The sequence below is a fragment of the Pseudophryne corroboree genome, chromosome 6 (assembly GCF_028390025.1).
Source record: "Pseudophryne corroboree isolate aPseCor3 chromosome 6, aPseCor3.hap2, whole genome shotgun sequence".
Taxonomy (NCBI): Eukaryota; Metazoa; Chordata; class Amphibia; order Anura; family Myobatrachidae; genus Pseudophryne; species Pseudophryne corroboree.
The window spans coordinates 828,316,164-828,341,057 of NC_086449.1; the positions used below are offsets into that span (position 1 = coordinate 828,316,164).

Genomic DNA, 24,894 nt, shown 5'->3' on the forward strand with positions numbered 1-24,894 from the left:
TGCAGTGATAATGTTTTGCGGTTACGTCTTTCCTGGCCTTGACCAGGGTAGGGATCTTCAGGATCCGGCATTCAACCGCCATGCCGTCAAACGCAGCCGCGGTAAGTCTTGGAACAGACAAGGCCCTTGCTGGAGCAGGTCCTTTCTTAGAGGTAGAGGCCACGGTTCGTCCGTGAGCATCTCTTGAAGTTCCGGATACCAAGTCCTTGGCCAATCCGGAACCACGAGTATAGTTCTTACTCCTCTCCTTCTTATGATTCTCAGTACTTTTGGTATGAGGGGCAGAGGAGGGAACACATACACTGACTGGTACACCCACGGTGTTACCAGAGCGTCCACCGTTATTGCCTGAGGGTCCCTTGACCTGGCGCAATATCTGTCTAGTTTTTTGTTTAGACGGGACGCCATTATGTCCACCTTTTGTTTTTCCCAACGGTTTACAATCAGGTGGAAGACTTCTGGGTGAAGTCCCCACTCTCCCGGGTGAAGGTCGTGTCTGCTGAGGAAGTCTGCTTCCCAGTTGTCCACTCCCGGAATGAACACTGCTGACAGTGCTATCACATGATTTTCCGCCCAGCTAAAATCCTTGCAGCTTCTGCCATTGCCCTCCTGCTTCTCGTGCCGCCCTGTCTGTTTACGTGGGCGACTGACGTGATGTTGTCCGATTGGATCAATACCGCCTGACCCTGAAGCAGGGGTTTCGCTTGACTTAGGGCATTGTAAATGGCCCTTAGTTCCAGAATGTTTATATGAAGAGATGTCTCCAGGCTTGACCATAAGCCCTGGAAATTCCTTCCCTGTGTGACTGCTCCCCAGCCTCGCAGGCTGGCATCCGTGGCCACCAGGACCCAGTCCCGAATGCCGAATCTGCGGCCCTCTAGAAGATGAGCACTCTGCAACCACCACAGGAGGGATACCCTTGTCCCTGGTGACAGGGTTATCCGCTGAAGCATCTGAAGATGCGACCCGGACCATTTGTCCAGAAGGTTCCACTGTGCGTGGAATCTGCCGAATGGGATTGCTTCGTAGGAAGCCACCATTTTTACCCAGAACCCTTGTGCATTGATGCACTGAGACTTGGTTCGGTTTTAGGAGGTTCCTGACTAGCTCGGATAACTCCCTGGCTTTCTCCTCCGGGAGAAGCACCTTCTTTCTGGATTATGTCCAGAATCATCCCTAGGAACAGAAGACAAGTCGTCGGAATCAGCTGCGATTTTGGAATATTGAAAATCCAATCGTGCTGCCGCAACACTACCTGATATAGTGCTACACCGATCTCCAACTGTTCCCTGGATCTTACCCTTATCAGGGAATCGTCCAAGTAAAGGATAACTAAAATTCCCTTCCTTCGAAGGAATATCATCATTTCGGTCATTACTTCAGTAAAGACCCGGGGTGCCGTGGACCATCCCTACGGCAGCGTCCGAACTGATACAGTTCTGTACCATAACCTGAAATACCCTTGGTGATAAGGGTAAATTTTGACATGAAGGTAAGCATCCTTGATGTCCCGAGACATCATGTAGTCCCCTTCTTCCAGGTTTGCAATCACTGCTCTGAGTGACTCAATTTTGAATTTGAACCTCTGTATGCAAGTGTTCAAAGATTTTAGATTTTAGATTTTAAAATCGGTCTCACCGAGCCGTCTGGCTTCGGTACCACAATAGTGTGGAATAATACCCCGTTCCCTGTTGCAGGAGGGGTACCTTGATTATCACCTGCTGGGAATACAGCTTGTGAATGGCTTCCAAAACTGCCTCCCTGTCAGCGGGAGACGTCGGTAAAACAGACTTTTGGAAACGGCGAGGGGAATACGTCTCGAATTCCAATTTGTACCCCTGAAATATTATCTGAAGGATCCAGGGGTCTACTTGCGAGTGAGCCCACTGCGCACTGAAATTCATTGAGAACGGGACCCCACCGTGCCTGAACTTGTAAAGCCCTAGCGTCATACTGAGGGCTTGGCAGAGGCGGAAAAGGGTTTCTGTTCCTTGGAACTGGCTGATCTCTGCAGCCATTTTCCTCTCCCTCTGTCACGAGCAGAAAAGAGGAACCCTTTTGTCCGCTTGCCAACCAGGACTGCGCCTGATAATACGGCGTCTTATTTTGAGAGGCGACCTGGGGTACATCCCCTCTTTTAAGGCAATACTTCCAAATGCCGTTTGGAATCCGCATCACCTGACCACTTTACTGGAATAATTGGACAACGCACTTATACTTGATGCCAGTCGGCAAATATTCCGCTGTGCATCATGCATATATAGAAATGCATCTTTTAATTGCTCTATAGGTAATAATATACTGTCCTTATCTAGGATATCATATTTCCAGTCAGGGAATCCGACCACGCCAACCCAGCACTGCACATCCAGGCTGAGGCGATTGCTGGTCGCAGTATAACACCAGTATGTGTGTAAATACATTTTAGGATACGCTCCTGCTTTCTATCAGCAGGATCCTTAAGGGCGGCCATCTCAGGAGAGGGTAGAGCCCTTGTTTTTACAAGCGTGTGAGCGCTTTATCCACCCTAGGGGGTGTTTCCCAACGCACCCTAACCTCTGGCGGGAAAAGGTATACTGCCAATAACTTTTTAGAAATTATCAATTGTTATCGGGGGGAAACCCACGCATCATCACACACCTCATTTTATTTCTCAGATTCAGGAAAACTACAGGAAGTTTTTCCTCACCAAACATAATACCCCTTTTTTTGGTGGTATTCATATTATCAGAAAAGTGTAAACTTTTTCCATTGCCTCAATCATGCAATGTGTGGCCCTATTGGAAATCACGGTTGTCTCTTCAATGTCGACACAGGAGTCAGTACCCTTGTCGGCGTCTGTATCTGAGGTAACGGGCGCTTTAGGGCCCCTGTATGAGACGTCTGGACATGCACAAGCTGAGTAGCCGGCTGTCTCATGTCAACCACTGTCTTTTATACAAAGCTGACACTGTCACGCAATTTCAACAGTACATCCACTCAGGTGTCGACCCCCTAGGGGGTGACAACACTATTTCAGACACTCTACTCCGTCTCCTCATCATTTTTCTCCTCATACATGTCGACACCAACGTACCGACACACAGCACACACACAGGGAATGCTCTGATAGAGGACAGGACCCCACTAGCCCTTTGGGGAGACAGAGGGAGAGTTTGCCAGCACACACCAGAGCGCTATATATATATACAGGGATAACCTTATATAAGTGTTTTTCCCTTTATAGCTGCTGTATTGTTATATACTGCGCCTAATTTGTGCCCCCCTCTCTTTTTTAACCCCTTTCTGTAGTGTAGTGACTGCAGGGGAGAGCCAGGGAGCTTCCCTCCAACTGAGCTGTGAGGGAAAATGGCGCCAGTGTGCTGAGGAGATAGGCTCCGCCCCTTTCTCGGCGTCCTTATCATCCTTTTTCTGTATGTTTTGGCAGGGGTTAAATGCATCCATATAGCCCAGGAGTTATATGTGATGCATTTATTTTAGCCATATAAGGTTTTTTATCGATTTATTGCGTCTCAGGGCGCTGCCCCCCCCAGCGCCCTGCACCCTCAGTGACCGGAGTGTGAAGTGTGCTGAGAGCAATGGCGCACAGCTGCGGTGCTGTGCGCTACCTTATCTGAAGACAGGATCGTCTTCTGCCGCCGATTTTTCCGGACCTCTTCGCTCTTCTGGCTCTGTAAGGGGGACGGCGGCGCGGCTCCGGTGACCCATCCAGGCTGAACCTGTGATCGTCCCTCTGGAGCTAATGTCCAGTAGCCTAAGAAGCCCAATCCACTCTGCACGCAGGTGAGTTCGCTTCTTCTCCCCTTAGTCCCTCGATGCAGTGAGCCTGTTGCCAGCAGGTCTCACTGAAAATATAAACCTAAACTAAAACTTTCACAAAGAGCTCAGGAGAGCCCCTAGTGTGCACCCTTCTCGTCGGGCACAGAAATCTAACTGAGGCTTGGAGGAGGGTCATAGGGGGAGGAGCCAGTGCACACCAGGTGATCCTAAAGCTTTCTTTAGATGTGCCCAGTCTCCTGCGGAGCCGCTATTCCCCATGGTCCTTACGGAGTCCCCAGCATCCACTAGGACGTCAGAGAAAATAAGGGAACATTTATTCAGTTCCTTTAGGGGTGGGGGCATGGGGGAGGCACTTGAGATTCTGCAATTATTCTAATATGGGTGTAATACCCCTTCATAGCCATAGAGGGCGATGTGTATTTACAGGACAATTTGGTATTTACAGGACAATGGGGCAGATGTATTAACCTGGAGAAGGCATAAGGCAGGCCTGGCCAACCTGTGGCTCTCCAGATGTTGTGAAACTACACACCCCAGCATGCCCTGCCACAGTTTTAGCATTCCCTAATAGCAAAACTGTGGCAAAACATGATGGGACTTGTAGTTTTACAACAGCTGGAGAGCCACAGGTTGGCCAGGCCTGGCATAAGGAAATGATAAACCAGTGATAAGTACAAGCTGATAAACGCACCAGCCAGTCAGCCCCTGTCAATCTGCATATTGGAGCTGATTGACTGGTGCGTTTATCACTTTGCACATATCACTGGTTTATCACTTCCTTACGCCTCCTCCAGGTTAATACATCTGCCCCAATTTACCTTAAATGCAACGCCTCCTATATTCTCATCATCATCATTTAATTATAAGGCGCCACAAGGGTTCCTTAGCTCCGTCCGTACAAGGGTGAAAAAACAAATAGACAACAAAACACATACGTACAGACTATTACAAATAGTATATATATTCACATCCACAAAAGGATCACTGACTTGTATCCGGTGGGGGGAATGCAAATGTGCCGGCCCCACCCCTTTCGACAATGCAGCATGCCCTCACCCCATGACCACGCCCCTCTTCGTACTTGGGCCTGATCTTTATAATGGCAGACCTGCATGTGGTTGTTGTGTGAAGTGATGCCTATTTCAGGGGACTGATACTTAGCTCATGTTTAGTGGCCTTGTCAAGAGAAAAGACCCAGATGCCATTTACCGGGACAAGATAGACTAAGGAAGAACAATTTGACCATTATAGGTGATGGTTGGGTATCAGGCTTGCCTCCTCTGTCCAATCGAGGTACAGTCCATACAGGGGAAGGGCATACAAACAAAAACCTAGAAATAGAACATGAAATGCACACATTGTCCCAAAGAGCAGAATTTTAGGAGAAAGTGGCCTTCATAGACTCACTGGAAGTCCAGCAAACCCCCGTTCTGCAGTAACAGCCTCAATGATTCCTCCTTTATTGCCTGTAAGTCCCCATCGTTTGGGTTCCAGGAGTTATACCCCTGGTCTGTTGTCTGCTGGTGCAGTTGATCGGTCTGAGGTTTGACAAAGTTTACATTGGGAACAACACACTGGACCTCCTGGTTACTCAGCTGGGGTGGCTTATAGCGGTCGTCAGGCAGAGCTACAATAAGGTCCACGTTGGGTGTCACACAATCCCCCTCTTGGTAATTGGGCTGGGGTGGCTCATGGCGGTCATCGAGCAGAGCTACAATGAGGTCCATGTTGGGTGTCTCACAATCCCCCTCTTGGTAATTGGGCTGGGGTGGCTCATGGCGGTCATCGGGCAAAGCTACAATGAGGTCCACGTTGGGTGTCGCACATGGACCCTGTAGGAAGCTCTGGTAGAAAAAACGCTTCTGTGCTTCACTCACATAATCCATGGACTGGAATCCAGGGTTGGACTGGATGGTCAAGTCTTGGTCAAGTAAAGGTCTGTTGAGTTCCGGGAGAGACATGTCTAAACCCACCACGAGTGGCTCCATAATGAAAGCTTCACTTGACTCTTCTGCTTGAAGTAAAGGCTGTAAAAAGGATACAGTTGGATTGGTATCACTCAGGAGAGGCTCCACATGGGAGACTGGAGGTCCAAGCACAATTGTAGGGTCGGCTACCATGACGGGATATGGAATTTTAATCAATGGATCTACCATAGAGACTGAAATCTCGGGACAACGGATAAGAGGCTTGACTTTACGTGTGAGATTACAGTCAACAGCCTCTTCTCTGTCGTCTTCTCCTTCTGTGCTTATAGAATCCACGCCATCTTCTGAGGAACACTCTATCTCAAACCAGTCCAAGTGTTCCTCCTGCCACTTCCGGCACTGCTCAATGGCCTCCATTAAATGCTGGTAGTTCGGGTTTTCTTCATGTACGACGGTAAGTTCCATGTTGGGCTGATGACTTTCTTGTCTTTGTATGCGGAAGAACAGCAGCTGAAGGTTTTCTGTCAGGGCAAACTTTGGGCATATTTCCAAGGGTGAGGGCACATGTCCAAGATCAAAGAGCCTACCAAAATAGGCAACCACGTAACGGTCGTAGGGCCGCGCCTTCTGAAAATCAGGGAGGATGAGAGTGAGCGCAGGGGTGAAAAGGTCTCCGAACTGGTGTCTGATGTCCTCTCTCAAATTGACCCTGTGCTCCTGGCGGTTCTGCATAGCCTTCCATTTTTCTTGGGCCCCCCGAGAACAGAGAATGAGAATCGTGCCGTCCTCCTTCTCCATTTCTTCCTTCTGACGGCTCAGCCAGGCCATGGCACCGGTTACGCCAATGTCTTGAACGTGAAGTCGGTCCAGGATTACATCCAAGCCCCATGCCACTCGCAGGAAATCTGACAACTTTATGACCACGTCGACGTAGAGCTTGTGGTCGGCGGAGTACACCAGCCACACCTTCCGTTTGGCCGGTTCAGGGATGACTGGTGGCAGATTTGGTTCGGCTGAATCTGGACAGACAGAGAAGGAAATGTTAGCAGCAAAGAGTGAAAGGGACACGGACGGGGGGCAGTAACTGTGACGGTCATTCATGTAGAAGCTACAGATCCATGATAGATAAAAGGGGAACGCCAGCGCAGCGCAGATTTTAGAAATAAAAACCAACAAATCGCATAAAAATTAAAGGGAGGAGATGCATCAAAGCTTAGAGAGAGATAAAGTACCAGCCAATCAGCTCCGAACTGTCATTTTTAAAACGCAGCCTGTAACATGGCAGTTGGGAGCTGAATGACTGGTACTTTATCTCTCTCAAATTTTTCTCTCTTCAAGCTTTGATACACATGCCCCAAAGTGTCTGGAAGTCTTGAGAAAAGGGGGGCGGGGGTCACCTTTAAAAATGTATTCGGATAAAAATAAAAAGCTACTCTAGAGGAAAGCGACTAATAGAGAGAGAATACATATATTGGTCAGCAACATATTTGGTCCTGAAGGACTTAAGGCATTGACTATGTGCAAACCTTCTTCTTATGGGACTACGCCTAGGTTCTATGGGGGTACATCTGCAGAGAAAACTAGTAGAGTTCCATTATTTCACTTCTCTCCTTCACAATTTATCTTCTTTGTCAGGTTTATGGAGATAATCCTCTGTCTATACAACAGTTTCTAGTGGCAAGGAGGGTGTCTGTAACAAAGTTATCACAGCACGGTCTATAAAGAACTAAAACGAGGCTCTCTATCTGGTCGAAGGACTGAGGGATAAATTAAAACTATGGTTGTATCATATGGCTTTAAATGTGCCCTAGAACTATTAGTGACATCATACTGACCCCATTACGCCTGCCGGTCTTGCAATCACTTACCTTTGTGGTGTCTGCTGATGCATTCTGCAAGTGAAAGGAAAAAAAAAAAAAAGTCAATAAAAGCAAATCACAATTTTCTTATGACAATCCTGCCTGGATCTCGCTATTCTGAGTCACACTCCGCCTACAGCGATGCACCCAGGATAGGGGCACGGCGCTGTGAGTCACACTCCGCCTACAGCGGTGCACTCAGTACAAGAAGATGGAGCAGTGAGTCACACTCCGCCTACAGCGGCTTCACAAGCACATACAGCGGGGCAGAAACTTGCTAAGTGTAATAAGACAGGCTATAATCCGTTCAGTAACGAGCATATGGAAATAATGACAACACATGGATTGTAAAACGCATCTTTCCTGCTTCTCGGATGCAGAGCTTCACTGAAATCTGAGATGACTTGTAATATCCTTCTAATGAAAGTGGGGACACCATGCCAAAAACAAATGAGATAACTGTACCCCGGACAAGGTGTGTGTCCCCGTTCTGATGGTGTCCTAACGTCATCCAGAGATGGCGGTCCTATCCTGCGCTGATGAGCCCCAACAAGGGTGAAACAGTCTGGGGGTGGGACTCTGTGTCGGCACTGGTCTGGGAATACCCACAAGTCTGTTCTCCTGAATGGCTTATTTCTAATTATATCAGTGAGGCTACAATAACACCCCAGAGAGGAACGCACGGACACGTAAACCTCCGTCCTTACCGTGACCACAATATAACATGACGACGATAGTGGTGAAGACGACCAATGTGACCGTGGCTGCAATTATCCACAGGTAGTAACGACCCGGATGCTCGGGAGCTGTAACACATAATACATACCGTTACCCGTGACAAACACAGAACTGCGCCTGTGCGATTAGTGATTACATTCACATTGCTCACTGCTGTGCCCGCTCACACTGATCTTCTGGCTCAGTCCACCTTCATGCAACTTTACCCTCCTGTAGCTGTGACTAGACACACCTCTGCCTGGCTCCCTCCTTTGGTTACCAGCCTTACACATACCAACCAGCTATATTTTATTTTTCACTGTAGCCCTTGGATATGATGCAGCTCAGCTCTGCCCATCAGATATAATTCTATTCGCTGCACTTTGTTTTCTGTGATAGCGCAACAGAAATAAACACACCGCCCTGATAGACTAAAGATAGCAATGTATTCCGTAAAAGCTGCAGGTCATGTACAAGCCAATAAGCTAAAGTTATTTAAAGGCGGAAACACATGTAGTTGCGTATTTTCAAAAATAAACAGTGTTCCCCCCACAGAGCTGAGACGATCTACAGATATTAAATATTCTAAATGTATAGATCATGTCAGAAAAATACCCCATAAAAATCTAAAAATTAAAAAAAAAAAACTTTCTATTTAAGTAAATGTTTCCTTCATTCTAATACCACTTGAAAATGATTTTAACTAATCAAAATCCGTAAGCACAGTGATACAATTTACTGTAATAACATTTAACACTTGAAATAGGACTTTTGCCTGCAATCCCCTGTTGAAAACGGAGAAACACACTTTTGCTGTCACTTGAGATTAGTTTGTGAATAGCTGATCTTTCTTGGTAGTATACTGTATGTGATTATTCATGGAGGGAGGGGGATATGTTTTTTGTTTTTGCCCCGGGAATTGTCGAATATGAGCCACAGTGCATTTCTGTGTGTTGAACAGGCAGTATCAGGCAGAAACGCCCAATTTCATGCATTAGATCTTCCATTAGGTTGTAGCAATCAGTGATTTTAGTTAGGCAATGTTATTTCTATTAAAAGGTGTTTTACCCCTCATCTCATATTACATGTGGATTAACATTAAGGGTTTATTTACTAACCATGGCCAGTGAAGAAGTGGAGAGAGAGAAAGCATCAGCCAATCAGCTCCTGTCATTTTTTTCAAACACTGCAGTGGCAGTCAGGAGCTGATTGGCTGGTATTTACCTCTGTCCACTTCATCTCTCTCCAAGACTTAGTACATCGCCTCCTAAATGACACCAACTTATACTGTGTTACTGTACAATGAGGGACTACAGATTCACATGTACAGCTGTGCTCGGAATCAGATTCATACTCACGGGTTGGGGTAGTCGTAGGGGTTGGAGGACAGGGTGGGGTGTAGGTTATCCGCACACAATCGTTACTGCACCCGAGATGCCAAACCTAGAGTCAGTAAGAGTCAGTCAGTCAGTAAATGGTAACATTCCATATCCTGTGCGAGAGAAAAGGGTCATTCTGATACATAGGGGACTATTCATGAAGCAGTGAAAAGAGTGGAGAAGTTGCCCGTGGCAACCAATCAGTGTTCATGTAACATTTATAAAATTATACATAGCAGCTGATTGGTTGCCAAGGGCAACTTCTCCACTGGCTCACTTCTTCACACTTTTCACTGCTTCATGAATAGACCCCTAAGAGCAATCGCTTAGCTTTACAGCTTTTCCAACTTCATCCTCCCAAACGAGACACTACTGCTTTTTCAGACAGGTTTCCCCTCACACAGGAGCAATTGCGCAAACAATTATACCCCCTTTACTTGGCCAATCCAGGTCCAGCCCGGGTCACCGAAACCCATTTACACCGCAGGATGGCCCTGAGTTATTCCCAGGGCTTCCCTCTGACATCATCTCCAAGCGCCGGTGAGCCGGCTCTCCATAGGCTTGTAACGGGACACTGAATCCGGGCTAGTTTCCAGGGACCCTTTTACATTGAGACAAGACCCAGGTCAACCCTGCAATAACCCAGCTTATTGCAGTAGTGTAAAAGGGATATAAAGTGCCGGCAGGAGTCTGAGTAGCCATCTTATGCAGCGCTACTTGTATCCAACAGGTGGCGACAGTGCAATGTCTGGACACTGGCCTGTGAGGGGAACCTCCTTAATAATGTACCAAGAATTCTGGCCTGAGTGCATGTTACTTGTAGTGCTGCACCACATGGCCACAGGGCCGTCTCTTCCATTGGGTTTAATGGGCAGTTGCCCAAGGACCCCAGGATACTAGGGGCCCGTGACCGAAATGCCCCCCCCCCCCCCCCCCCCATAACTCGCTGGACTGACACAGCTGCCGATAGCCCCCCAGCCGGACATCAAATGCCGCAGACAGCATCCCCCACCATTCCAGCAGCCGCCATCACTAATGGCATCCCTTTCCCCGGACAGCCCAGCCGCCGATAGCACCCCCATATATATATATCCTGGGTTTGCCACTGGAATTGGAATGAGATGTCCAACAAGCATATAGGTTGCTGGAGTTCTAGTGTCCATGTACTTTGGGCCATGTATTGTATATGATGTTAGGAAACACTCCCCAGATACCGGTTAGTAAATATGACGCGATCACAAGCTTAATCAGTCCACGTATTACATCTTAGACCAAGTCTGGGTCAGATACATTACCGAAATGGTATACCGGCACGGTTTATGCATCACCGGACTGGAGAAGGGAACCTGCACACGGTCAGAGGGCGCCCCCTGCAGGCCAGAAGAAAAAACAGCCATAAATTCCAGTAGGTACTTTTCCGGCCTGTGTAATTAGACCGGCAGCTCATTAGGAATGGGGTCTGGACAGGAAACCTTAAGACGCATTATACTTCCATTGCGCACGACGCACATTTCACACCGGAGATTGTAGCGGTTACCTGCTGGAGCGTGACCCTCTCAGACGCGATCCTGCCTTCCGGGAAGGTGACTTGTACCCAATATTCCCAGAAGTCATATTGAGGGGTAAAGGTCACTATTAATCTGTCCATGCCAACCTCCAGGCTGATATTCGGGTTCCAGCAATATCCTAAAGTAAGAAAATAATTATTGCTTTACATTATAAATATGAACTTCAGTTTGTCACCCCCAGTCCCCCCTCCGACCTGTGCCTGCCTAACCCTCCCCTCATTCCTCCCTGACCCCCCCCCCCCCCCGTACCTCCCTGACCCTCCCCAAGCCACGTAATGTTCCTGTTACTGGATGTTCTCCTCTACCCCGCACACGTGCGGTTTCTAGCTCTGGATTCTATGTGATAGTTACCATTACATCTATATCTGTGACTGACTGTACCCGACGACTGCGCAATAAAATGTTTAAATAAATATTGTCCGTAAAATTCCGAAACAAAAACTCATTTGGTTTATTTTAAAAAGGCAGAAAATTTATGTTTTTCTATTGACGTCATGGGACCCGCGGGAACCTTGTGGTAAGAAAAATGAATGTAGCACTTATGCTAAATACAGAGCAAACGCGGATTATTCTGGAGGATATTCGGACACTTGCACGTTCCGTGAGACCAGTTACGATGGTGGTATAAGACATACGTGTGTGTGTGTGTGTGTGTGTGTGTGTGTGTGTGTGTGTGTGTGTGTGTGTATATATATATATCTCCTATATAATAGCCCAGATCTGTGACTTTGTGCTTCATTTGCTAACGCTGGGCGGAGTCACAACAATGGGCGGAGTTAGTCAAATGAGTCACAGATTTGGGCAAATCCATAGGAGCAGAAGGGGTGCATACCTCTCAACTTTCTTCAGACAGACAGGGGTGCAGCATACCTCCCAGCTTTATTCAGGCAGAAGGAGGGACACACATGCTGCAAAAAGGGGGCGTTTCCAACGGGAAAGGGGGCGTGGCTTCGCAGAGGATACACGATCATGAGCTACGCCCCCTTTTTGTCAGTGAGGGCTCATGCCCAGCGCTCTGTGAGCTGCTGGCATGCCCCAAGGGGCGGATTATGAGTCCGGGAGGCCTAGGGTACTTGAGACAGGGGGGCCCTATCTCATTGCTGTGCCTGCTGTGGGTTTGGGGGCGTGGCCTAATCGCGGGGCCCGTGACCACGCCCCTTACGCAAATTATGTGAATTGTTTTTGTTTGTTTTTTGGGATTTTGGCCCCTCAACTAGGGGCAAATCCAGAGGGGTGGTCGGAGCGACCACCTACACACCCGCACAGGCAGAAAAAAGCAGGGAGACTGCTGCCTCCCTGCAACACCACACCCTGCCTCCCTGCAACACTGCTGCCTCCCTGCAACACCACAGACCTGCCAACACGCAGCAGCATGTGCTGACTGTAGCACAATGCTGCTGCTGTTGCTGGCACGACGGGGGGGGGGGGGGGGAGCTTCAGAGCTGGGACAGAGCTACTCCAGCCGGGGGGGGCCCCCTAAAACTGTGGGGCCCGTGGTACGCGCCCCCTGAGCCCCCCCCCCCTTAATCCGGCTCTGCTGCCGGACCCCCTTAATCCGTACCCCCTGATGCCCCCTCTCCCACTGTCTCCACTAAATAGATGCTGTGTGCATGCGCAATGCGTCTATTCACCGCTGCCCTGCTAAGCAGAACAGCAAGTACAGGAGCTTCCCAACTGCCCCCCCCCCACCCCCCACCCCACGCGGGACACAGCCGCCCGCGGGTGGGACAGCGGGACAGCCCCAAACAAATGGGACTATCCCGCAAAAATCGGGACAGTTGTAGGTATGGGGGTGTGTGAGGGGGTATGCCGTACAGACAGACCGGCACCGGCTCACTGTTTGCTTGACGCCCCACATCAGCATACTCAGCAGGGGCTCTCTGGCGTGGAGGAGCGACACTTTCTGGCACACTCCACGCTTCTTAGCTGCAGTTTTGTGGGGCACCTGCCGCTGTGCAGGTTCCGTATTGCCTCTGTTATCTCCATCCCCGGCAACCCCACCGCTAGCTGCAGCGCTGCCGCCCGCAGTGAGGTGCGCCCTGCTCCTTCACACACTTTAGCCGCCGGGCAGCGCTGCAGAAATCCGCGCTGCTTGCAGGCTCTGACCCCCTCCTCCCTCCAGCCGTAGCGTCTCCTGGGGGCTAACCAGTCACTCCCAGTCTCCAATTACCACAGTGCCCGGCAGCCGCGAGGGCCGCGCCGCGTGCATGCTATGAGCCCCTCCTCCCTCCAGCCGCAGCGTCTTCTGGGGGCTAGCCAGTCACTCCTTACCACAGTGCCCGGCAGCCGCGCGAGATCCGCGGTGTGTGCCTGAGGAGTGGGGGGAGGGATGCGGACGGGCAGAGGAAGCAGGACTCCAGCCTGAGAGAGTCAGCCATGCCAAGTCTCCGCCAGCAGCAGATCCCAACAGGTTGGAGTGGAACAGCAGCAGCCAGCAGCAGCGACTCCGGTAACACACATCTGTCTGTCACCACTGTTCTGTCCCTAATACCAATCTCTCCCGTGCCCTGTGTTCTGTCATGTCCCTGTCACCCCTGGCCTTGCCGTGTCACCCCTGGCCTTGCCCTGTCACCCTTATCCTGGCCCTGTCACCCCTATCCTGGCCCTGTCACCCCTATCCTGGCCCTGTCACCCCTGTGCTTGCTCTGTCACCCCTGTGCTTGCCCTGTCACCCCTATCCTGGCCCTGTCACCCCTGTCCTGGTCCTGCCGCCCCTACCCTGGCCCTGTCACCCATATACTGTCCCTGTCATTTCTGTCCTGGCCCCGTCACCCCTGTCCTGGCCCCATCACCCCTGTTCTGACCCTGTCACCTCTGTCCTGGACCCTTCACCCCTGTTCTGACCCTATCACCCCTGTCCTGGCTCTGTTACTGCATACCCTCCAACTACCTTTTTGGCAGGTACAGTACCTGCAGCACCTCCAGACCCCTCCCCAATGCACCACACCTCCGCACCTTCCCCTCCACCACATGCGGCACCCCACCCCTCCCCCACATGCTGTGCCTCCAGACCCCCTCCACCACCCACGGCTCCCACTCCCCCGCCCCTCCACCACCAACAGCACCTCCAGACCCCCTCCACCATCCACCCCCCATATATGTCTCCCCCCACACCTGCCCCCCTCCACCTGCAGCATCTGCAGACACCCTCCTCCATCCGCGGCCCCTCTCTCCCCCACCCATGGCACCCCCGCACCCACCCCTGCCCCACCCGCAGCTCCTCCTGACCCTTCCCCATCCGGGCCGTCCCGCTTCCGCCCCCCCTCCACCCACAGCATCTACAGACACCCTCCCCCATCCGCAGTCCCCCCCGCACCCGCTACATTCTGTACATCGTGCCCTGCAGGTGCTGTTTGCGCCATCGTAAGGGGCTGCGCCTCCTTCACCATCGCACTCCCTTTCATTGTGCAATATTTACCCACTAACAAAGGAATGCAGGTAATACTCCATATAATACAAATATTGACCCCTAGAAAGGCATGCAAGGGTTAAGGGGGCGTAGCCCCTTGCGATGGTGTGAAGAGCGCCCGTAGGGCGCGATGAAGCACCTAGTGTGTGTATATATATATATATATATATATATATATATATATATATTAGGTGCTTCATCGCGCCCTACGGGCGCTCTTCACACCATCGCAAGGGGCTACGCCCCCTTAACCCTTGCATGCCTTTCTAGGGGTCAATATTTGTATTATATGGAGTATTACCTGCATTCCTTTGTTAGTGGGTAAATATTGCACAATGAAAGGGAGTGCGATGGTGAAGGAGGCGCAGCCCCTTACGATGGCGCAAACAGCACCTGCAGGGCACGATGTACAGAATGTAGCGGGTGCGGGGGGGACTGCGGATGGGGGAGGGTGTCTGTAGATGCTGTGGGTGGAGGGGGGGCGGAAGCGGGACGGCCCGGATGGGGAAGGGTCGGGAGGAGCTGCGGGTGGGGGAGGGGTGGGTGCGGGGGTGCCATGGGTGGGGGAGGGAGGGGCCGCGGATGGAGGAGGGTGTCTGCAGATGCTGCAGGTGGAGGGGGGCAGGTGTGGGGGGAGACATATATGGGGGGTGGATGGTGGAGGGGGTCTGGAGGTGCTGTTGGTGGTGGAGGGGCGGGGGAGTGGGAGCCGCGGGTGGTGGAGGGGGTCTGGAGGCACAGCATGTGGGGGAGGGGTGGGGTGCCGCATGTGGTGGAGGGGAAGGTGCGGAGGTGTGGTGCATTGGGGAGGGGTCTGGAGGTGCTGCAGGTACTGTACCTGCCAAAAAGGTAGTTGGAGGGTATGCAGTAACAGAGCCAGGACAGGGGTGATAGGGTCAGAACAGGGGTGAAGGGTCCAGGACAGAGGTGACAGGGTCAGAACAGGGGTGATGGGGCCAGGACAGGGGTGACGGGGCCAGGACAGAAATGACAGGGACAGTATATGGGTGACAGGGCCAGGGTAGGGGCGGCAGGACCAGGACAGGGGTGACAGGGCCAGGATAGGGGTGACAGGGCAAGCACAGGGGTGACAGGGCCAGGATAGGGGTGACAGGGCAGGCACAGAGTTGACAGGGCAAGCACAGGGGTGACAGGGCCAGGATAGGGGTGACAGGGCCAGGATAAGGGTGACAGGGCCAGGATAAGGGTGACAGGGCAAGGCCAGGGGTGACACGGCAAGGCCAGGGGTGACAGGGACATGACAGAACACAGGGCACGGGAGAGATTGGTATTAGGGACAGAACAGTGGTGACAGACAGATGTGTGTTACCGGAGTCGCTGCTGCTGGCTGCTGCTGTTCCACTCCAACCTGTTGGGATCTGCTGCTGGCGGAGACTTGGCATGGCTGACTCTCTCAGGCTGGAGTCCTGCTTCCTCTGCCCGTCCGCATCCCTCCCCCCACTCCTCAGGCACACACCGCGGATCTCGCGCGGCTGCCGGGCACTGTGGTAAGGAGTGACTGGCTAGCCCCCAGAAGACGCTGCGGCTGGAGGGAGTAGGGGCTCATAGCATGCACGCGGCGCGGACCTCGCGGCTGCCGGGCACTGTGGTAATTGGAGACTGGGAGTGACTGGTTAGCCCCCAGGAGACGCTACGGCTGGAGGGAGGAGGGGGTCAGAGCCTGCAAGCAGCGCGGATTTCTGTAGCGCTGCCCGGCGGCTAAAGTGTGTGAAGGAGCAGGGCGCACCTCACTGCGGGCGGCAGCGCTGCAGCTAGCGGTGGGGTTGCCGGGGATGGAGATAACAGAGGCAATACGGAACCTGCACAGCGGCAGGTGCCCCACAAAACTGTAGCTAAGAAGCGTGGAGTGTGCCAGAAAGTGTCGCTCCTCCACGCCAGAGAGCCCCTGCTGAGTATGCTGATGTGGGGGGTCAAGCACACAGTGAGCCGGTGCCGGTCTGTCTGTACGGCATACCCCCTCACACCCCCCCCATACCTACAACTGTCCCGATTTTTGCGGGATAGTCCCATTTGTTTGGGGCTGTCCCGCTGTCCCACCCGCGGGCGGCTGTGTCCCGCATGGGGTGGGGGTGGGGGGGCAGTTGGGAAGCTCCTGTACTTGCTGTTCTGCTTAGCAGGGCAGCGGTGAATAGACGCATTGCGCATGCACACAGCATCTATTTAGTGGAGACAGTGGGAGAGGGGGCATCAGGGGGTACGGATTAAGGGGGTCCGGCAGCAGAGCCGGATTAAGGGGGGGGGGGGGCTCAGGGGGCGCGTACCACGGGCCCCACAGTTTTAGGGCTGGAGTAGCTCTGTCCCAGCTCTGAAGCTCCCCCCCCCCCGTCGTGCCACCAACAGCAGCAGCAGCAGCATTGTACTACAGTCAGCACATGCTGCTGCGTGTTGGCAGGTCTGTGGTGTTGCAGGGAGGCAGAAGTCTCCCTGCTTTCTTCTGCCTGTGCGGGTGTGTAGGGGGGAGCGACTACCCCTCTGGATTTGCCCCTAGTTGAGGGGCCAAAATCCCAAAAAACAAACAAAAACAATTCACATAATTTGCGTAAGGGGCGTGGTCACGGGCCCCACGATTAGGCCACGCCCCCAAACCCACAGCAGGCACAGCAATGAGATAGGGCCCCCCTGTCTCAAGTACCCTAGGCCCCCCGGACTCATAATCCGCCCCTTGGGGCATGCCAGCAGCTCACAGAGCGCTGGGCATGAGCCCTCACTGACAAAAAGGGGGCGTAGCTCATGATAGTGTATCCTCTGCGAAGCCACGCCCCCTTTCCCGTTGGAAACGCCCCCTTTTTGCAGCGTGTGTGTCCCTCCTTCTGCCTGAATAAAGCTGGGAGGTATGCTGCACCCCTGTCTGTCTGAAGAAAGTTGAGAGGTATGCACCCCTTCTGCTCCTATGGATTTGCCCAGATCTGTGACTCATTTGACTAACTCCGCCCATTGTTGTGACTCCGCCCAGCGTTAGGAAATGAAGCACAAAGTCACAGATCTGGGCTATTATATAGGAGATTATATATATATATATATATATATATATCTATATATATATATATATATATATAAACAACATGCAGGTCCGGCTCTCCCATTAAACAGTCCAATAGCGCTGGGTGCCCCACAAGTATTAGGATAAACACAGCTGATGTTGCGGCACTCCAAACGACGTAATAAAAGGACACTACAGATATGTAAGTGTCCTTTTATTACGTCGTTTGGAGTGCCGCACCATCAGCTGTGTATATATATATATATATAGTATATATATATATATATATATATATATATATATATATATATATATATATATATATATATATTTCTTGAAAAAGGTGATAATTTTTTCACAGCAAGTCCCGAGAGTGCCACCCTGCTTGTGTTGGATAGATTGGGGTTCGGAAGACCCAGGAGGGCACCAGGGAAAGTAACAATTGGTCAGCAAAGAACTGCCGGCATTAGTGATCGTATTTTTATCTCTCCAAGCTGTAGGTAATATCCCCCTTAGATGCAGAATGTCGGAGAGCATCTGGGAGTAGTTTTCCTCGGGAAGATAGGAAACGGAGCGCGTACCTCTGTCACAGCAGGTGTCTGTCTGCATTATGTAGTCGTCAGAGCAATCTGCGGAAGGAGGACATTAGGACATTAGGGTCATGCTCAGACACCCATCGGGTCACAGGTGGAACAAATTTAAGAAATTCGAGGACCATCCTTCGGGTTTCTTTGGTAGGAAGTGTTCCCGGATGTTACACATATCTCCCCCTAACCTAAGGTCTTGATGTCTGCATGGTATATACAAAGTATCATGTATATAAATCCTGCTCTGGCCTGGGACACAATCACACAACTAATACAGGGACTAGTGGCCAGAAGCGGTACTACAGCTTGATGTTCTGTCAGCAGGGACAGTGTCTGATGGTGTGGGGGCAGCAGTATTACTTGGCACACGGATCCTCTTCTCCTTGCGGTTGTAGGTTTGCTGCTTGGGCAGGTGCTGGACAGTCACCAGGTACTCGGCGCCAGGGTCCGCCTGGAACCTATCGTAGGAGAACCGCCACTAGGATAAGGAGAGATAAGGAGGCATTGTTATGCGGGAAGGCTTCTCTCCTGTAATATGCTTTTAATGACTCTATTTGCCATCTGGCAAAGTGACGCCACATCTCTAGATGCAGAATATATAATAAAAGCTACAAACACACAACAGTGCCGCTTGTAGCGTTCTCCCCACTCTCATTATTCCTGTAACCCCCCCCCCCCCCCCCCTTTATATAGATGTGTCTGTTAATGTTTACATGCCGTTTTTCTTGCAGTCGGTGAACGGATCCGTTCCAGTTACCAATTTGCAGCAGGGACGGAGCCCCACAGTCAATGTGACTCAGATACAAGAAGCGATAACTATGCATTTAGCGATTGAATCTGAACTTTAACAGGAGGTCACCCGATAATGGTGGTCATTCCGAGTTGATCGCTCACTAGCAGATTTTATCAGCCGTGCAATCGCTAAGCCGCCGCCCACTGGGAGAGTATCTTAGCTTAGCAGAAGTGCGAACGAAAGGATCGCAGAGCGGCTACAAAATAATTTTGTGAAGTTCCAGAGTAGCTTCAGACTTACTCAGCGCTTGCGATCACTTCAGACCATTCAGTTCCTGTTTTGACATCACAAACACGCCCTGCGTTCGCCCAGCCACGCCTGCGTTTTCCCTGGCACACCTGCGTTTTTCCGAACACTTCCTTAAAAACGGTCAGTTGCCACCCAGAAACGCCCTCTTCATGTCAATCACTCTGCGGCCACCAGTGCGACTGAAAAGCTTCGCTAGACCCTGTGTGAAACTACATCGGGCGTTGTGAAAGTACGTTGCGCGTGCGCATTGCGCCGCATACGCAGAAGTGCCTTTTTTTTGCATCATCGCTGTGCAGCGAACATTTTCAGCTAGCGATCAACTCGGAATGACCCCCAATATCTATACTGGGAACATAAACAGTGTCCGGCTGCTGAGAATAAGCCCTCGCTTCCGTCACCGGCCCCAGCGCCCTCCACACTGCGCACCGTTCATCGGTCATGTGTTACGGTTTTCTTACCAGAGATCCGTTTCCGTTGCGCTGTCCCGGGAACTCGTTGCCAAACTGGAACTGAACGCACCGGTTCATGCTGGTGCCCAGCGCCAGGACGGAGATCTCCGCACCTTGTAGCGTCCGTATACTGGCTGTGGGAGAGAGAGGGCTGTAAGAACGGGCGACGCTACATGGCCGACGTGGAGCGACCTGCCCCTCTAGCATATTATCCGACTCACAGTCTATGTCCACGGTCCAGGTAATGTCCAGCACGGGCACCTTTTGCCCATTCTCGCTCCGTCCAATCCTAGGTGTGACCTCCATGTCGTAAGGACGGGAGGGCGTCCAGTTGTATGGATGAAGCCAGCTTAGGTCAAAGCAGTTACCTGACGGGAGACACAAGAAGGAATCGGACCACAAAAACCACCTCGACTGGCGGACCCCCGTACACCCCCCATCCCCACCATACACATATTGGGCTGATTCAGAGGTGGGCGCATAAACCTCCGTGGCTATATGCAAATGCCGCTACACAGCGCTTGCCCGGTGCACACCCGGGATATGGATGGGCAAGCACTGAGACGCCTCCTGTCAGCGCTGTAATACCGCCCGCTGCAGCTCTGGATGCCACCATTGGGCGCAGCATTGACACATGGACAGCGCTGTGGCAGCTGCAGATTTGCAGGCGGAGTTCGGCCTCCACAGGCGCAGCGCACAGAAGCCGCACATCCCCCGACATCCACATTGCAGGCGAGTCTGAATCAGGCCCAATGCGTTACCCGGTAACCGTCGCACATGGTCACTTACTGTCCAGGACGGTGCACTGAATGCCCTGCAAGACACAAGGGGAGAACGTTAGTAGATTGTTAGCTCTTCGTCGCTGTCATCACTGTGACATGCTCCCCTGTCCTGCACATACAGTACAGCGCTTCTGAGGGGAGTATTAGCTGCTGAGGAACTATAACTCCCAGCAGGTTCGCTGACCGCCACGTGGCCTCTACACATGATCTGAATGAAACGTTCTGAGCCTCTGCAGGGGAGCGCACACAGCTGCTCAGAACACATGCTGACCGGCGCCACCCAGTGCCCCAGCGTGTGAGTAGTATGGTCTGCGACTAACCCACAGACCAGACACTCCGGGGCGGCTGTCACTCACACGTCAGACACTCAGGGGCGGCTGTCACTCACACGTCAGACACTCCGGGGCGGCTGTCACTCACACGTCAGACACTCCGGGGCGGCTGTCACTCACACGTCAGACACTCCGGGGCGGCTGTCACTCACACGTCAGACACTCCGGGGCGGCTGTCACTCACACGTCAGACACTCCGGGGCGGCTGTCACTCACACGTCAGACACTCCGGGGTGGCTGTCACTCACACGTCAGACACTCCGGGGCGGCTGTCACTCACACGTCAGACACTCGGGTGGCTGTCACTCACACGTCAGACACTCGAGGCGGCTGTCACTCACCCGTCAGACACTCAGGGGCGGCTGTCACTCACACGTCAGACACTCGAGGCGGCTGTCACTCATACAGACACTCAGGGGCGGCTGTCACTCACACATCAGACACTCGGGGGCGGCTGTCACTCATACATCGGACACTCGGGGGCGGCTGTCACTCACACGTCAGACACTCCGGGGCGGCTGTCACTCATACAGACACTCAGGGGCAGCTGTCACTCACATGTCAGACACTCCGGGGCGGCTGTCACTCACACATCAGACACTCGGGGGTGGCTGTCACTCACACATCAGACACTCGAGGGGCGGCTGTCACACACACATCAGACACTCGGGGGCGGCTGTCACTCATACATCGGACACTCCGGGGCGGCTGTCACTCACACGTCAGACACTTGGGTGGCTGTCACTCACACATCAGACACTCGGGGCGGCTGTCACTCATACAGACACTCAGGGGCGGCTGTCACTCACACGTCAGACACTCGGGCGGCTGTCACTCACACATCAGACACTCGGGGGCGGCTGTCACTCATACATCGGACACTCAGGGGCGGCTGTCACTCAAACACAGACACTCCAGTGCGGCTGTCACTCGGGGCGGCTGTCACTCATACAGACACTCAGGGGCGGCTGTCACTCACACGTCAGACACTCGGGGGCGGCTGTCACTCACACGTCAGACACTCGGGGGCGGCTGTCACTCACACGTCAGACACTCCGGGGCGGCTGTCACTCACACGTCAGACACTCCGGGGTGGCTGTCACTCACACGTCAGACACTCGGGTGGCTGTCACTCATACAGACACTCAGGGGCGGCTGTCAATAACACGTCAGACACTCGGGCGGCTGTTACTCACACATCAGACACTCAGGGGCGGCTGTCACTCAAACACAGACACTCCAGTGCGGCTGTCACTCGGGGCGGATGTCACTCATACAGACACTCAGGGGCAGCTGTCACTCACATGTCAGACACTCTGGGGCGGCTGTCACTCGGGCGGCTGTCACTCATACAGACACTCAGGGGCAGCTGTCACTCACATGTCAGACACTCCAGTGCGGCTGTCACTCGAGGCGGCTGTCACTCATACAGACACTCAGGGGCAGCTGTCACTCACATGTCAGACACTCGGGGGTGGCTGTCACTCACACATCAGACACTCGGGGGTGGCTGTCACTCACACATCAGACACTCGGGGGCGGCTGTCACTCATACATCGGACACTCAGGGGCGGCTGTCACTCACACGTCAGACACTTGGGTGGCTGTCACTCACACATCAGACACTCGGGGCGGCTGTCACTCATACAGACACTCAGGGGCGGCTGTCACTCACACGTCAGACACTCGGGCGGCTGTCACTCACACATCAGACACTCGGGGGCGGCTGTCACTCAAACACAGACACTCCAGTGCGGCTGTCACTCGGGGCGGCTGTCACTCATACAGACACTAAGGGGCGGCTGTCACTCACACGTCAGACACTCCGGGGCGGCTGTCACTCACACGTCAGACACTCGGGTGGCTGTCACTCACACGTCAGACACTCGAGGCAGCTGTCACTCATACAGACACTCAGGGGCGGCTGTCACTCACACGTCAGACACTCGGTCGGCTATTACTCACACATCAGACACTCGGTCGGCTGTAACTCACACATCAGACACTCGGGGGCGGCTGTCACTCACACATCAGACACTCGGGGGCGGCTGTCACTCACACATCAGACACTCTGGGGCGGCTGTCACTCACACGTCAGACACTCAGGTGCGGCTGTCACTCACACGTCAGACACTCAGGTGCGGCTGTCACTCACACGTCAGACACTCGGGTGGTTGTCACTCACACGTCAGACACTCGGGTGGTTGTCACTCACACGTCAGACACTCGGGGCGGCTGTCACTCATACAGACACTCAGGGGCGGCTGTTACTCACACGTCAGACACTCAGGGGCGGCTGTCACTCACACGTCAGACACTCAGGGGCGGCTGTCACTCACACGTCAGACACTCCGGGGCGGCTGTCACTCACACGTCAGACACTCCGGGGCGGCTGTCACTCACACGTCAGACACTCCGGGGCGGCTGTCACTCACACGTCAGACACTCCGGGGCGGCTGTCACTCACACGTCAGACACTCGAGGCGGCTGTCACTCACCCGTCAGACACTCCGGGGCGGCTGTCACTCACACGTCAGACACTCCGGGGCGGCTGTCACTCACACGTCAGACACTCGGGTGGCTGTCACTCACACGTCAGACACTCGAGGCGGCTGTCACTCACCCGTCAGACACTCAGGGGCGGCTGTCACTCACACGTCAGACACTCGAGGCGGCTGTCACTCATACAGACACTCAGGGGCGGCTGTCACTCACACATCAGACACTCGGGGGCGGCTGTCACTCATACATCGGACACTCAGGTGCGGCTGTCACTCACACGTCAGACACTCGAGGCGGCTGTCACTCATACAGACACTCAGGGGCGGCTGTCACTCACACGTCAGACACTGCGGGGCGGCTGTCACTCACACGTCAAACACTCGGGGGCGGCTGTCACTCATACATCGGACACTCAGGGGCGGCCGTCACTCACACGTCAGACACTCCGGGTCGGCTGTCACTCACACGTCAGACACTCGGGGCGGCTGTCACTCACACGTCAGACACTGCGAGGCGGCTGTCACTCACACGTCAGACACTCCGGGGCGGCTGTCACTCACACGTCAGACACTCCGGGGCGGCTGTCACTCATACAGACACTCAGGGGCGGCTGTCACTCACACGTCAGACACTCGAGGCGGCTGTCACTCATACAGACACTCAGGGGCAGCTGTCACTCACATGTCAGACACTCCGGGGCGGCTGTCACTCACACGTCAGACACTCGGGGGCGGCTGTCACTCACACATCAGACACTCGGGGGCGGCTGTCACTCATACATCGGACACTCCGGGGCGGCTGTCACTCACACGTCAGACACTTGGGTGGCTGTCACTCACACATCAGACACTCGGGCGGCTGTCACTCACACATCAGACACTCGGGGGCGGCTGTCACTCATACATCGGACACTCAGGGGCGGCTGTCACTCAAACACAGACACTCCAGTGCGGCTGTCACTCGGGGCGGCTGTCACTCATACAGACACTCAGGGGCGGCTGTCACTCACACGTCAGACACTCGGGGGCGGCTGTCACTCACACGTCAGACACTCGGGGGCGGCTGTCACTCACACGTCAGACACTCGGGGGCGGCTGTCACTCACACGTCAGACACTCCGGGGCGGCTGTCACTCACACGTCAGACACTCCGGGGCGGCTGTCACTCACACGTCAGACACTCCGGGGCGGCTGTCACTCACACGTCAGACACTCCGGGGTGGCTGTCACTCACACGTCAGACACTCGGGTGGCTGTCACTCACACGTCAGACACTCGAGGCGGCTGTCACTCATACAGACACTCCGGGGCGGCTGTCAATAACACGTCAGACACTCGGGCGGCTGTTACTCACACATCAGACACTCGGGGGCGGCTGTCACTCACACGTCAGACACTCCGGGGCGGCTGTCACTCACACGTCAGACACTCCGGGGCGGCTGTCACTCACACGTCAGACACTCCGGGGTGGCTGTCACTCACACGTCAGACACTCGGGTGGCTGTCACTCACACGTCAGACACTCGAGGCGGCTGTCACTCATACAGACACTCCGGGGCG

At 53.3% G+C, this 24,894-nt stretch overlaps 1 protein-coding gene across 1 annotated transcript in view; it reads right to left on the reverse strand.

Annotated features, from left to right (window-relative positions):
- Positions 1-4,546: 4,546 nt before the first annotated feature.
- The window catches only part of IL17RA (interleukin 17 receptor A), a 28,833-nt gene continuing 8,485 nt past the window's right edge, over positions 4,547-24,894 (reverse strand). The window contains exons 2-12 of the mRNA XM_063929329.1: positions 20,509-20,533; positions 19,941-20,087; positions 19,729-19,853; positions 18,589-18,706; positions 18,223-18,270; positions 11,201-11,349; positions 10,959-11,033; positions 9,643-9,727; positions 8,275-8,373; positions 7,577-7,600; positions 4,547-6,727 (exon numbers count right to left, since the gene is read on the reverse strand). Of these exons, the coding sequence (XP_063785399.1) occupies positions 5,184-6,727; positions 7,577-7,600; positions 8,275-8,373; positions 9,643-9,727; positions 10,959-11,033; positions 11,201-11,349; positions 18,223-18,270; positions 18,589-18,706; positions 19,729-19,853; positions 19,941-20,087; positions 20,509-20,533 (2,439 nt within the window). The 3' untranslated portion in view covers positions 4,547-5,183. The remainder of the gene's footprint in view (positions 6,728-7,576; positions 7,601-8,274; positions 8,374-9,642; positions 9,728-10,958; positions 11,034-11,200; positions 11,350-18,222; positions 18,271-18,588; positions 18,707-19,728; positions 19,854-19,940; positions 20,088-20,508; positions 20,534-24,894) is intronic.